We start from the raw sequence: 16,413 nt of genomic DNA, 5'->3' as shown, positions 1-16,413 counted from the left end.
TGGGATGACTCAGATGCTAGATTTAATGGAGGTTAAGGTGGTGGTGATAACCGAGAAGATGAAAAACCAAGGGAGAAGGTGATTCTGGAGACATCATAGGAACTAAGACTTGTTTAATTCTTCTCCCATACGATTGTTTTCTTAATCACTTGAGTATGTCTAGCTAAAAAACTTCATGTGACAAACATTTTTATTGAAGAACAAAATTATAATAAAACTTGAATGACATAATAAGAAAGAAAAAAATAGATCATTATTTATCCTTGGCATAAGCAGTAACATGTAACATAGATTAGAGAATTGAAAGATGTTCCTTTTTTTTTTTTGGTACAGAGTTGAAAGATGTTCAATTACTTAAAATAATGCTCAAACCAGGGTCTTTGTCCAGACTACTCCATTCTTGTTTATCCAATGACAGACTTCAATTAGGCCTGGGCCAAAACCCAACAGCTTAAAAGCAAGATGGTTTGGATTCCAAGTTGATGTGTCATAGTGGCATGCCATGATTGCATGATTCACCTTCTTCCTAGCATGTATATCAACTGCATATACTTCCACTTTTTGTAAAATGTGGCAAAAATACACTTGAAATGGGAATGGCTGACTATGACATAAGACTGGTGGTTCAGAGAGGTTTCCATATATTAGATTCATAGCTCCAATTGTGACATTCTCATAAGACCCTTCCACATTCTCAGTACTCCATATGCCTACATGGTGCCCTAATTTCTCAACAACAAAATCAATGAGGTCCTCAGCAGAAGTTGCACAGGTACACTGCTCACCTTGAATACAACTTTTCTCACATATCTTTAGGGTGTCTTGAATATACTCATCCATGTTTGAATCATCCACCACACCAAAAAGCTTCTTCAATTCAACGATCCGGGAAAAGGAAAATGGGATTTTTGATGCCAAAGAGCGTGGCAAGAACGAATTATATGACACTGGATCCCTTAGATCAGGGATAAGCATAAAATTTCCCTCTTTCACCACTGACTCCCGAAAAAATAGTAATCCCCCTTGGCTGGCAATTGACAAGGGTGTTTCCTTTGGGAGGCCTTCATATGTCCGTTTGAGATCATTCAATGAGACTATTGATGGAAAAGTTGTGCTATACGTCATCTTCTTCACAAGTGCATTTGTAGAACAAGCAACATTAGCCTGCTTACAGAATGAATGCAGGTGGAAAGCCAATTCATTTTTCTCCATAAGTTTCATGAACACTGTTAGCTGATCGAGGCTTAGTGGAGAAGTCTTTGCAATAAGCCAATCTGGAGGTTTTGGAAGGCCAATATGCTCTTCCCAATAGTGGGAGAAAGCATTTTCAGCTTGAGAATCCTGCAATTTTCATGGAAAAAGATAACAATCAAATAAGAAAGATAAATTAGGAACATGTAATAGCTATGTTGAAATGATTGATAATGGAAAGTTACCATCTTTCTTACACTAAAGTATGCAACTATTAGAAGACCAAGAAAAAGAATGGGATGCTTCATGGTGGAACTGAAACAAAGAATGGAATGGGTTGGACTATGCCTTTTTGGAAATGAATGGGGTTTGATGCATGAAGAGGATGTTCAAATTTATATGGAAGAAAATTTTTGTAGTACCCATAAATAAAAAAAAGAAGATTTTTTTTTTTCTATTTATTCAGTTTCTCAAGTGGCTACGTGTATTATATAATTTCTCAATCTCCGTTATGAAAAAGTGAAAAAAAAAATCTCTTTTATGACTAGTATTAAAGCAAAATTTCAAGGTTGTCTAGGGTGGTATTCTTAGAAAATAATGGTCCATTCCTACAACTATCATTCCTTTTGATGGAGAATGGAAATGCATCGATTTATCATATATATTGAGAAAGAAATAAAAGAAGATGGTTTTTCCTCTTCGCATACTATTCAACAGATTTGGGATGTTATTTTTTTTCGATATTAGAAGGAAAGTTCTCCTCAAATGTGCTATTTGTCTTGATACAAGCAGAAATAGGCATCTTGCATCTTTGTGGGACCTTCCTCTTATCTCATCTCCACTAATTTTGTTGTATCATCAACTTTCCTTTGCTGATTGTTTTTGCTTTCTCTATTTTGATGGTATCCCCCCTCTTTTTCTGGGTGTTTCATCCCCCTCACCCCACATCATTTTAGTCTCTCATTTTGTGGATCTATTATTTTGTTAGGGTCTTCTCCCTTGGATAGTAAGAAAGGAGGGTTTGTACATTAGTGTAGAAATTAAGGTTATAGAATGAGGTTCATTTTGTAGTAACCCAACAGGCTATATATTTCATAAGTAGAACCACATCATTTTTTGGTTTAAAACAAAAAATAAGGTTAGTCAAAAAATTATGTACTTCCAAAAAAAACAGTATTTTCGAATAGAGGCCATGTTTTGGTTCTATAGACAGAAAAAAGGTGTTGAAGTTCAGCAGACACTCCAAATTGCCCCAAGTCTCCATCCTGTATCAATGACATATTTTATGCCCATGTGCAGCCCCCTAATGTTTGCCTCAATGGTGTTTCCTATCATCATATGATCAGCATTAAATGAGATAATATTGTCTTTCTCAATAAGACAATTAGTCCATGCAGAAATCTTAGTATTTTATCAGTGCTCCCACACAAACCAAAGTTGGTGTGTTAACAGAAGGAAAGGTTGGAGAGAGAGAGGGACAATTATATGGAGTGAGTTCCCCAGGGTGGCCTTAGATGGGTTGTCTACTTGAGTAGTCTATTGCTTTATAGGGTGAAGAATCACAAATGGATTAGGTTTATCCTGGGGATAAAGCACTTTGTTCCTATATATCCGTAAGTAATAGCATATAATGATGAAGGTGGTGAAAAATATATTTAAATTATCCTTAGGAACAAATTGTAAGAAATTCATAATAATAGGCTGAAAGGAGGAATCAGAGAAAGCTTCTGTTCTTAGACCCAAAGGGCTCACTACCCAAATTTCTTTAGAAAATTTATATGATCAATTGATTCCTGCATGTTATGACACAATCCATAGACTGTATCGATGTCCATCCATTTTTCTAGGATATCCTTGGTAGGAATCCCTTCATGAGCAAGTCTTCAGAATAGATCTTAAGTTTTTTATGAAGTTTGAGTTTCCATAGAAACCGCCACCAATGAGAGCAAAGAGATAAGCAAACACATATGTTTGATAATACAATTTGGTTGGTAGGTGAACCAACAATTAAGTACTTAGCAGCCAATTTAGCAGTAAGGATCCCTGTTTTGGAGAGCTTACTGCACCAAATATCGTTTTCTAAGAAAATTGGAATCTTTAGAATGTGAGACACAATGGGGAGTGGGAGCAGTGCAAATAATAAACTAGTATTCCCGGTATTACCACAAATGAAATCACTTACCTAGGTTAAAGCTTTATTGGGTTTTGAGTTGAATTTCTTTCTCCCTTCTTTAATATATTTTCATTCATCACCCACACACCTTTAAAAAAAAAAAAAAAAAAAGAAAAAAATTCTAGGCACCGTTCAGCCTTCAAAGTTTTCTAGCAAAGTCACCCCTTAATTCTAGGTCATTCTCATAATATTTGGTTTTAGTATTATTATTATTTTGTTGGTTATATTGAACAAATGAAAGAAAAGGATACAACAGAGAAGGACCGAAGGCAAGCCATAGGCCAAAGCCCTAACCATAAAAAAAGGGGCCAAAAACCTACTTAGGGGATGGGAGGAAAAAATCGACCAAAGAGGGATAAAACAAAACCTGGGGGCAGGGGGAGAAAAAGAAATAAAAGAAATAGGAGAAACAAAAAACTAGGGTGAGGAGAAATAAGAGGAAGGATCTAAGAATAAGCGGGCTAGATGCCTAAATTTACTAAAGTCAGGGAACATAGCACAATTGTGGAGAATTTTATTCCCTATTTCAAAGGTGATAACTTCCCCATCACTACAATGAAACGTGAAGAGAAAGTCCAACGCTTTTATTCCTTTCCCACCAGATATAATGGATCATTGCCTTGAAAACCAACCTTCCAAGAGCATCCCATGTAGATTTAAAACCCCAAGGGAGGTTGGTCCATTAGTGATTCGTAGTTGTCACACCCTGTCACACCCCGCCTCCACTAGGCTAAGGTATGTGGCCTGGATATCCTAATCCAGTCAGCCTAAACCCACATGGATCATAGATACAGTAGCTTAATCAACAGATGCCACCAAAATCGCAACTAAACTCAGAGTATGCATGTAAAATCATACAAGTACTACTGGTGATTCCTTAAATGATAATTACAGTATACCAACTCATTTGAATTAAAACCACCTATATTACAACATTATAAATAATACATAAATATAAATAACTGAAACTAAAGAAGTGATGTTAGTCAACATCCCCATGTCTCCCAAACACAAGTCTCACAATTGCCACTAACAATCCATTCTTGTCTCAGCACCAGTTCCACCATCTAAAAAAAATAATCCAAATGGGGTGAGCTTCCACGAAGCCCAGTGAGGGGTGGACATGTAAGAAAAGACAAACTAATGGATCAACAAAGATTAAATGAAAGCAAATATGATCTGGATTATATTATATAAGCCTATCAACAAAGCTAATTCAAATTGGGGTCTGAATGCTACTGCAACATAGGTGATATCCTTAGTCCTGAAAAACCCATCAATCACCCAGCGATATACTCTAGTTGCAAGTCAAGAGCTTGCAGGTCCCGAAAAACTCATCGGCCACCCTGCAAACCCCTAATGAATAATCCCTCTATAGCCACGGTCCCAGAAAATCCATCGGTTACCCATGCTGCACTTGCCTCTAAGTATAGCTCATTGTACTGCGAATATGGTATCTTCAACAAACATACAACCCCAAGGGATTAGCTAGTACCTCACCCCTTAGTGGCAAGGGGTATAGCTCCTATGTTGTTATCCTAGCACAAATCAATCTAATAAACCTAGCCAATAGATTCTAAGTCCATATTGGGTTAGTGCTACTGCAACATTAGTATACCCAGCCACGAATGTATGTTATCGGTCCCCAAGAATACAAGCTAGTTACAAGACAGCAGCATATCAGTTCCGGTACCTAACATTGTTACCCAACACACTGCTATTAATAATCCCCATAATACCATAACATCTAATCCAACATCACATTAAGGGTATACCACTACACCAGAACCAAACCTTTGGTGTAGGGTTTTGTCATGATGTCGGTAGCCCCTACCTTGGTCACCTAAAATTCCCCCAACCTCAGTCCATTGGATGGTAGGATTAGCCAATACGTAAACCCTTATTGAAAAGGGTTGTAGCACCGAGGTTGTTCCCCTAGCCTGATGCCATCTATTATGACAAATGCAATATCACAGTCATATTCACACACCTCGTGGGCTTACAGTGCTGGAACCAAACCTTTGGCTACCCTGTACCCCACACTCACACACCATGGGCATGCATGCCAGTACCCAACCTTCTGTTACCCTGCATCCCAATATCCACAACACATTCACACACACCCTGGGCATGCAGTGCCAAAACCAAACCTTTGGCTACCCTGCATCCCATTCACCCACACACACATATACACACAAACACATCATTATGCATATTTAACATCCATAACCGTAACAAGTTATAATATGCAATGCACATGATCATACACATCCATAAACATGTTATAAACACTTTGTAAAACACATACAACAACCACTCACCTTGTGTTCCTATTTATTGCGTAAAGCCAATGGTCTTGTGCCACGTTGCCTCACCGTTAGTCGATTTTATTCCTATGAGGTATAGGGTTTTAGGTCAACTATCAAGCATAGGGAAGGTCTTCCTATAGGTCAAATGACCATTAAAAAAGAAGGTCAAAACAATGTGTTTGGTGGTTCAATAGTGGATTCTCACTGGCTAGTGGTGACCCACAAGTGAGTTCACCAGCTGGTGAATCCGAAAGGTGCAAAAATGGGTCAAAACATGTCTATAGGGTTTCACTGGTGGATGCTCACCGATTGGTATCCATCAATCGGTGAAGTAAAAATTGGGGTTTCTCTGCCCAAATTTGCTCCACAAGCCAGTGGGTCCTTTCGATTTCCTGAATGTGTGTGTTATTCATTATGTGGTGCCAATTCCAATTCCAACCAGGTGATATTAGGCGAATGCACCAGGGCCTTTGTGATGTAGTGCTCCTTACGGTATTGTCATTTCCTTGACTTAGTCCTCTTTCTTCATTTTCTCCTATTTTGACCATTCCTTATATTTCTTAGGTTGGGGAGATTGCTTCTTTGAGGGGACAAGTTGGCTCTCAGCATAAAGTGATTGCCAGGAAAGATACTCAGATTCGAGATCTCACCATGAGGATGGTAAATTCACAGTTAGCACCTGATGATTCCTCGATGTTCCTTGTGGATGACCTCGAGTATGGCTCAGATGAGGACTCTGATTCCTAGAGGCCTGTTCTTGTTGTTCCTGTAAAACACAAGTGTTTTCTTTTTCATTTTCTTTTTCCCTCCCCATTTTCATTCATCATTTTTTTTACCTTTTATATTGCCAGGCATGGCATTTTATTTTTGGAATGGAAATCTATCTTTAGTATAAAGAAAATATCTTTTGTTCATGAATTAGAATTTTAAGTCTTCATTAGAATAGTTGGAATAATGCAAAAATCCAAATATCACCTTACTTTACTACCAAGTGAATTATACAGAATGGAAATAGCTTTCCTTCCAAAGACAAGATAGGAGGACAACAATGTGGGGAGATAGTTCTTGGGGTGGGTAGAAGTTCACCAACTCTTCCAGATCCTCTGCTTCTAGTCCATACTATCAGCAGATGTAAGTGGGAAAGTAAAAGGACGTATAAGTCAACCCCGTCAACCTGACGTAGCTGCATCTAGGGGTCTTCATTAGAAAATCATCTTGTGATCACCCAGGCCATCTCCATGCAATATCTTGTGCAGTTCTTACTTGTAGGTACTCCTCCCAATAAACGATGAGCATGAATTCCAAGACTTCCCTCTTGTCTTGGTAGCAAAGAACTCCAAGTTGGCATCCATTTAACCGCCAGGTCAATTTCAGTTTCTCAAGTAGCCAAATTTGGAAAATAGCAAGACTTCTTTGATAATGATTAATTCTAAATCTACGGCTGTGGTTCATGTCATCAGATCCTTAAGTGTCTCTGTAAGGACTGTGGGGATGATTTCTCCTCCTTTCTTTAATTTCTTTACCATTCCTATCAGAACAAGTGGTGCACCATGTTTGGGAGTTCGGAAAACATAGCGAGCTATAATGCGAAGTAGATAAGCATCTTGTGATCTTTGCTGATGGATTTCTCCCAGTGATGGATACCAAGTGAAGTTCCTAGCCACATTCAAGATGTTAATCTTCCCATATCTAATGAATTGCTTTATTTTCTCCCTTTTCCATCCGAAGAAGTCCTGAATTTCCTCTGAGTAGTTTTTCTTCAAAGATGGTTGAATCAATCTGCCTTTAGGTGGAGATAGCATACAAACTCAAAATTCTTCAAGAGTTGGAAAGATCTCAACCAACCCAAAACAAAACATGTGAAGATCCGTATTCCAATGTTGAGGCACCTGGCGGAGCAAATTTTGATGTAACTCTACACACCCAATCCGACTGGGCATTGACTTACTCACAGATTCTAGCAATCCTGGTGCCATAATATTTATGTCCAAGGTCCATTTTCTCAATGTTTGGTCCAAAGAGCCCAGGACTTTTCCTGCAATCATCACAAACAACGAAGAGATGTGATTTTTCAAAATAATACTCATTAGCTATTGACACAACCAAACCTTTACCATTGTTGCATCAAAGTCTCCTTTTTTTTTACTAATCAAGGATGAGTAATGAACTAGCCTTGATTTACTTGTGTCGGGTGGCGACTGTTTTTTTTGGGTGGGATGTTTATCTAATGACCTTGTATGCAAAATGGCAATTCTTAGGGGACACAAGTTATGATGATCTTTTTAGATACCTTGATTATCAATCTAACCAATTTATTGCCTTGAGATTGTTGAGACCACAGACCTTGGCCACAAAGTGTAACCTGTGACTACAAGTAACTGTAATGCACATAATTAATGCATGAATGCAACATGCATATGGAAATCACAAAGCACCAGTACCACCTCAGCCATGCTGGATTCTGTCTCACACACACACACACACACAACCAAACACAGACGATCATAGTACCGGTATCACCTCGGCCACACCAGATCCTGTTATACATTTCCATACAATTCATATCATGATCGTAAAATGACAATTTCAATTAAACATGTAATTCTAAGCATGTGAGCAATTAAATAATTAATAAAAATTTCAAAAATAAACACAATCCATCCCTCACCTATTTTACGATAGGGTGTGTCCGGGTTCAAGTATGGCCACCAACCAATCAAATCAATTATGACTTCGGGGCACGTGCATATCACTATCCTAGACATAAATGGAATTGTACATTAGTGCATATCGGAAACACTGGGTGGGACCCACACAGGTCACCCCCAAAGTGTACAGTCTCCTAATGACAGTAATGTCACCAGAAACAACCATCGAAAACAGGGCATTTCCATCAAAAATATCAGGCATGTTTCTAGTGGAGGTGACAAAGAGAACATTAGGCTCCATGTCCACTGAAAATATGCCATCGGAAATAGACCTAGTAGATCCGGTGGGCTGTTTTCGATGGTGGTATAAGGCAGTCCAACAAATTGGGGCTTTCCAGCTCGGGCTCGATTGTTGGGAATTGTTCTGTGGAATTTGTAGGGGATGTTCCTAGCATCATTCTAAGCCAATAAAATTCCAATTCCACCAAGTTATTTGGGAGATACGTCGATCGAACGATAAAAAACCTAGTTGGTCTTTTGGCATTACATGTTAACAAAGCTCACCAGGCTTGGTTCGAGCTTGGCAACAACACTGGGAGGGTAGAACACCCATCGTACAATCTTAACATGGTGTGTAAACCAAGATTCTATCCGTACCTAGCTTTGTCTAGGTCAAAATAAAGACAGAGTGGCATGGGAGGTTGTACTTAGCTCCGACAGTGATTCTAGCAATAAGGTGGCAGCTGGCACCAAGGTAGGCCACCAATCTCCTCCTTCTCCCTCTTCTTCTCCCTTCCTCTCCTCTTTCTCTCCTCTCCTACGTTGGGCACAAGGGAAATGAGAAAATGAATCCTCATTTCCCAACTTATAACTTAAGTTGGGCCTTAGGATCCGTTTGGTTTGGACCCTTTTTGAACCAATCTGGTTAAAATGAGTTTCAGGGCATAAGGACCTGCACATTTAGGTCCATAAGGTGTTCACATCAAGAGGAAGGTGTGGAGGATGATTTGGGATCATCCGAAACCATTTACGATGAGAGTGGCGGGATCCACAAGCATCAAAACCTCGACAGTAGCCTGAGGACCCACCAAAAATAGGCACTGGATTCATGCCCAGGATACTTCCAGTGGCTTATTTTCGGTGGTCAAGATAGCTTGTTTTCCCATGGTTGGTCTCATATGAGTGGTTTCCCTCAGACATGCCCAAGGACTTTTAGCAATTATGATGCATGTCATAAATCAAGTGTGGGGAGTCGAGTCACTTACCGTCTAGGATCGAAAGGTATGAATCCCCTCCAGATAGATAGGCATGCAATGCACGAACATTTGGGGCATCTCTACCCCTTTAACAATACATAACCATGAGCCAAAACCCGATTGTACTTTCGATCTCTGATCCAAGGCCTGGCAAAATAGTTTAAGTTAGACCAGATTGGGGGCACGGGTGTAACAAAGAATGGCATGGGCCTTCAACAAGAATGTGAAGCCCCGTCACATAGAAGAGGGAGAGCTTGTTCTTTGAGAACAAAGAGCCCCAATTCATGACCCGAGAGGAAAATTCAGGCCTAACTGGGGTGGCCCATTCACTGTCAAAGAAATTCTACCAGGCAAGGCTATGAAGCCCATGGACCACAACAACGAAGAAATACCCAGACTGGTCAACATGGATCAACTCTAGAGATATTATGTCTGAAAGGGTGAATAGCCCAAACTACACTAAACCTGATTCCTCTCAAGGGATACATAGGCAACTATCATATACCCCGGGACTACATTTGGAAATGAATACGCTTTGTGGCCGAGGTCTTGCTGGTGTTGCGTAGTCCATACTCAACTGCTATTTGCATGCTAGATTAGGTAAATGGTCTCGGGTTACACTTTGTGGCCAAAGTCTCTCTGGTGTTGTGTATCCGGGACTGTATTTGGAGATGGATTACACTTTGTGGTCGAGGTCTCTTCGGTATCGTGTAATCCATACTAACTGTATCATTATGAAGGCATATATTATATATGTGGTTAGGTATCACTCCCTATTCTATGTACGCTTGCCAATAGGGGTTGAGGTGTTGGATAACCCATTGTGGTATGTTTGATGAGCCTTTCCAAAGTGCCACTTCTGTGGTACGATGTGATTGTTGCGAGAGGTGGGAACCTATCCAGCGTGGCCGATGTGTTACCAGTGCCATGACTGCCAAGAGGGGATTATTAGGGGTTTGTCGGGTGACCCATGGATGCATACGGGGACCAGCAAGATTTTAATCATGGCTAGGGTTTGTATCGCTGTATAGTCAATGTCGTTTTTAAGACAAGGGATATAGCCTAATGCTATAGTAGCATTTACTAGACTTAGTTTGTATTGTTAGGTGGATAATAAATAAATGAACTGCATCACGAGCATCATGGACTATGTGTTTAATTTTCACAATCATGCATCATAAATTATTACTGCTATTGTCTTGCTTGGATGTGCTTGACCCCACCCCTCACTGAGCGAGTTGGAAAGCTCACCCCATATATACACCTCTATTTAGATGATGATGCAGGTACCGTGGTGCCCTTGGTAAATAACCCTGTATCTTCTAGATCGGAGTATGGTGTGAGCTACTAGTGGATGCCAGGAGCAAAGGAGCACGATCGGGACTGTGTTTACAATCTCTATGCTTATGCCGCACCGTGAGATTGTACATCACCTTTTGATACTTTTGGATATAGTTGTGGATTGAATATTTTCTTAAGATTTTATTATATGTCATAGATGAATGTAATAGAATAACTCGATTATTGCTATTATATTACTATTAGATGTTTCCCCATTTTATTTATAATTCTGCTACTATACTCTGATTCTGCTACTTATGTTGATTTATGTTGTGAGATTGTGAAAATGTAAAGGTACTGCTATCAGAGATCTTGATAGGTTTGTAAGACAGGTACATGTCCTACTCACACCGCTGGTATTCCTAATGGTAAGTTGGGTCTGTTGGGATTGGGGTGTATAGCTATGGTATCAGAGCATGATGCGCTACCTTAACTCACAATCTCAGCCAAACTATGATTTTGGGGGAATTAGGATTTAATAAAAATCTCAAGACAATAATAATAACAATTTCAAAATTAGGAGACAAGTATAGGTGTTAAATATGTTTCATTATAATAAAGAATTTGAATACACAGCTTACACTTTTATAAGAAAAATAAAGTACTGAAAGCAGGAAATCCTAACTAGCCTAAGTCTAGGAAATTAAACAACTGAAGCAGATGACATAATGTAAAAGTTCAACTAAACCTAAAAACATCAAACTCAAAGATGGGCCATTACATCATTGAGACCGTAAGCTACAGTGGCAAACATACCAAAATAGAAGACCATTGCCTACATCTGTGCCTCTACTCTTGCTACTATTGCTATTGGTACTGTCCTTGGCCCTGAGCCTAGTTCAGAACATGCGTTCCTAGAGGAGACACCAGAAAACCAAGATGGAAGACCATTGCCTGCATCTGTGCCTCTAGGGAGGCCACTCTATTGTCCATAAGACAATAGGTCCTGTCCATGCTCTTGAGGCGGTTGTCTATGCTCCTCATCAATGACATAGTGGTATCCAAATGGGTTATAACATCATTGAGACTGTAGGGCCTCGCACCCCTAGTACTCTAGGATGTAGAAGCTACCATCGAACCTATAGTCTGGGGATCAGGTGGTGGAGCCCCACCAACCCCGACAGCTTCTCCTCCTGCCCTGTCGGCATCTCCACCAACATCACTGGCATTACCACCCTCTACCTCCATAGGCTACTGGCCCTCTCCTAGAATAGGTGTCACCTCCCGTAGGTCTATGGTCATTTTCCTCGGAGAATCTTGGTTGAAGTTTATGACCTCTTCACCCAAGCATGCCTCACCCTCCAAGTCCACCACAAAGCGACGGAAGATGTCAGTCAATCCTCCCGTAGCATAGGTTCCCTACTCGATGATCCTGCTCTTCAGACCGAATTACCATGGTCCACATTAGGAGGTAAGGTAGACATATCTGCACCCCCATGTACATGCAGTATGTCACATAGGCTTGCAGGGTGGATACCTAATTATAATGCCCACAGGTGGGGAGGACATTCAGATGAATTGCACAACTGACAACCTTTAAAGTAGAAAAATAGTTGACTGAATGGTTCCATCCATTAGCTTCCTTAGTCTGTATGTCATTGATCTCCTGGAAGGTATCGGGACTCTGAAATTCATATATCAGAATCCGAGGTGGGTAGTACACTAGATCACCTACATTGTTGATCATCAAAATATTTGCTAGTTGCCCCATGTCAAAGGAGATCTCCACCCCCTTCATATAGGGGGTGATCTGCATCTCTTCGGTACCCTGGTTCATGCATTCTATTTTGGAGTAGAATAGCCTAACCAGGGTGGGGTAGTAGTATCGATTGGGTTTTAGGATGCGGTACCACCCGATCTCCTCAAACCATTAATGAAGAAAGAACGTGTCAAAGTCATTGGTCTTCATATAGACTCCTGGGTCTACATTACAGCACTCAAAGAATTCCCAACGGTCTCGCTCAACCATAGAGCGGAATAGAATGGGGTTGAACTGTTCAACGGCATCTTGCTCCTCTTGTATAAGAGCACGTCGAGTACGTACACAGTGTCCAAACATTGTTGCAAGATGATTCCTAGGATTTGGAATGGAAAACCTAGTTAAATGGCTGAATGCAAAACTCACAGAGAAGAAAATCACAAAAACTAGGTTATAGAGAGAGGAAACATACCTTGGATGCGAATGCGGTGTTGATTGATCATAAAATAGCACGAGGAAGGTAGGGAATGGGTAGCAAAAGACTCCTTGGCCATTTCCACACCTTCCTCACAAGAGTAAATAGGGTTTTGTGTGAATAGGCCAAGACCCAAGCCTATTTATGGCCGGTTTAGTGCCATTGGAAACACTGGCCATGCTTCCGGTGTCTGTTTTCGGTGAAGGGAAAAGTCAGATTTTGACCTCTGTTTTATCCATCGAAAATACCACTAATATTTCTGATGGGTTAAACCATATTTTTGGTGGTTTGACTCCTTGTTTTTGGTGGACCCATTTGAAAAATAAATCATGTTATTTTTCAAACCTAAGTTTTTATTTGGCTCCTTTGATGGTGTGTCTCTTTGGGATGTGTGAGTGATTGGATCCTAGTATGTGTGAACCCCACTTATGCATGCCCTAACCCTAATTTTAACTATTGTATACATTTGGGACCCACTGTGCATGCATGAGTTCCAATTACATACAACTTTGTTTATGCATGTGCACTAATCGGATTCATTTGCAGGAATCATATCACGTCGAAACACCCGATCCCAATCCCAATCACACCCGTCGCCATCCACTTCCCCTACACAGAATCGGGGTAGACCCCGTAATACACCTCCGGCTCCACCTGTACTTACAGCCCAGGATGTAGCATCTATCATGAATAACATGATGCGGGAAGTGGAAGAAAGGAAAAACCAGTTTATTGCCAGAATTGATAATAGAATCCAAGTGGCAATAAAAGCCCCGCAATGCACCACCCGCACATCATTCTCCATTGGCACCCATTTCAATACCTCCTAGATCGACTACCCTTCAAACATCTGATGGGTCACAAGTGCATGGGCATGTGCAAGACCCGATGCTGGAACAAGCTCAAGCCCATGTAGAGGGCTGGACAGACTTGTCAAAAACGATGGAGAAGTTTCAATGGCAAAGGCCCCCATGTTCCTCCTAGGTGGGTCAAGACCCATTGTATCCATCAAAATGGATTGTGGATTGGTGGAATGGAAAAGTTTTTTAGATTGATGGGATGCACTGATGAGTAAAAAAAGTTGTGTGCAAGCTATCAATTACAGAATGAAGCAGATGATTGGTGGAGTGCCACAGACCCTATTCTGAGGGCTAGTAACCTGAACCCTACTTGGGCAGACTTCAAAGGGGCCTTCTTTGAGAACTATTTTTCAGAAAGCTTCTGGGATAGGAGAGAGAGTGAGTTCTCTCAATTGTTCAAGGTTCCCGGTCGGTGCTCGAGTATCAGGAACACTTTGAGGAGCTATTCCATTTTGCTCCTGAGCATCTTATAGGTGATAGGGCTAAAGCGAAGAAGTTTGAGAAAGGGTTGAGACCAGGTATTGGGTCAACCATTGTGAGGTTGAAACTGTAAACCTATGCTAAGGTGGTCCAAGTGGCCAAGTCTATTATAGACCGGCATAGGGATAACTACACGGCTCCGCAAGGAATAGGAAAGAGGCCAATGGGATCTACTGATTCTAGGGGAGGCAGCAACCTTTTTGAGTGCCTTATGTCAATCTAACTCCAGTAAAATTTAGGAGACCTGATGCTAGTCAGACTTCCTAGCCCTCCCAATCTAGTGCTATATCTTAGTCTTTGGGATCGAGCCCGAGATTCTTTCATTGTGATTAGTCAGGCCATATGGCGAGGACATTGCCCCACCGAAGGCCAGGTGATGTACCCTACACTATGCCACCTAGGCCCCAGTAGACATATTCAGCCCCTAGACCAACACAACCCCTACAGGGCCAGAGACCATAGGGCAGAGTGTTTGCTATAACTGCAGAAGATGCTGAGGCTGCACCCGGTGTAGTGACAGGTACATTATTGATATTATTATTGCCTGCATATGCATTATTTAACTCAGGAGCCTCGCATTCATTCGTGTCACTAGAATTTTTGAAGAAGATGAGAATTTCACCCAAGGGACTGACTCAATGTTTGGCTGTGTGCACCCCTACAGGAAGTGTACTGGGTTTGAATTGTGTTTATGAACCTTGTCTAGTGACCATAGGTGATCATGAGTTAAATGCTCACTTGATTGAGTTGGATATGACTGACTTCAATGTGATCTTAGGAATGGACTGGTTGTCTACATATAGAGCTAGTGTGCTATGTGCAAAGAAGGTTATCATTTTCAGACCTTGTGATGATGATGAGTTTGTGTTCCAAGGGGATAAGCCCAAGAAACCCAAGAAAGTTATCATATCCGCACTTCAGATGAAGAAGCTATTGGATAAGGGATGTCAAGGCTACTTAGCATCTGTGATGGATACTGAGATAGAGATTAGGCCATTGACCGAGCTAGATGTGGTGAGGGAATTTTTTGATGTATTCCCGGATGACCTGATAGGCTTGCCACCAGACCAAGAGACAGAGTTTGCTATAGACCTACTCCCCTGTTCGGCACCAGTGTCAAAGGCCCCTTACCGTATGGCCCCCACAGAGTTGAAGGAATTGTAGGTGCAACTTCAAGACCTTCTGAAGAAGGGATTCATTAGGCCTAGTGTGTCTACATAGGGAGCACCGGTATTGTTTGTCAAGAAGAAAGACCGAAGGACGAGGATAGTGATTTATTTGATCAATTGCAAGGTGCCAAGGTGTTATCCAAGATTGACCTTAGATCGGGCTACCACCAGCTCAGGATCAAGGATAGTGATGTTAGTAAGACAGCCTTCAGATCAAGTTATGGACATTATGAATTCTTGGTAATGTCATTTGGGTTGACCAATGCACCGGCTGCATTTATGGATTTGATGAATTGAGTATTCCAGGATGTCTTAGATAAGTTTGTGATAGTACTCATTGATGACATTTTGGTCTATTCCAGGAGTTCAGAGGAACATGTTGTTCACCTAAGGTTAGTACTGCAACGATTGAGAGAGAATCAACTCTATGTCAAATTCAGCAAGTGCGAGTTTTGGTTATCACAAGTGGCATTCCTAGGCGACATTGTTTTAGCCAAGGGTGTAGAGGTTGACCTAGGTAAAGTGAAGGTAGTTCTAGAATGGGAGACTCCCAAGAGTGTGGTAGACATACATAGTTTTTTGGGATTGGCTGGATACCATAGGAGTTTTATCGAGAACTTCTCCGGTATTGCTACTCCGATGACCCGATTCACATGGAAGGGTGTAAAATTTGAGTACTCTAATACTTATGAGAATAGTTTCAAGGAGCTAAGGTAAAAGTTGGTATCAGCTCCAGTTTTAACTATCCTGACCGGTACAGGTGGTATGGTTGTTTATAGTGATGCCTCCAAGATGGGATTAGGTTGTGTATT

General features: G+C 40.9%; 1 protein-coding gene across 2 annotated transcripts; it reads right to left on the bottom strand.

The window, feature by feature from the left end:
- Positions 1 to 251: 251 nt before the first annotated feature.
- LOC122069766 (polygalacturonase-1 non-catalytic subunit beta-like) lies at positions 252 to 1,553 on the bottom strand. Of its 2 annotated transcripts, none has more exons than XM_042633846.1 (2): positions 1,449 to 1,553; positions 252 to 1,341 (listed from the first exon to the last, which is right to left on the bottom strand). In XM_042633846.1, the coding sequence occupies exons 1-2, from the start codon at positions 1,497 to 1,499 to the stop codon at positions 367 to 369; spliced, it is 1,026 nt and encodes a 341-aa protein (XP_042489780.1). In that variant the 5' UTR covers positions 1,500 to 1,553; the 3' UTR covers positions 252 to 366. The 2 variants fall into 2 exon arrangements, with proteins under 2 accessions (XP_042489780.1, XP_042489779.1); XM_042633845.1 differs by having other exon boundaries at positions 1,437 to 1,546.
- Positions 1,554 to 16,413: the final 14,860 nt, after the last annotated feature.

Source organism: Macadamia integrifolia, unplaced genomic scaffold (assembly GCF_013358625.1).
Source record: "Macadamia integrifolia cultivar HAES 741 unplaced genomic scaffold, SCU_Mint_v3 scaffold705, whole genome shotgun sequence".
NCBI classification, from domain to species: domain Eukaryota; kingdom Viridiplantae; phylum Streptophyta; class Magnoliopsida; order Proteales; family Proteaceae; genus Macadamia; species Macadamia integrifolia.
This window is presented reverse-complemented; position numbering and strand designations above follow the sequence as displayed.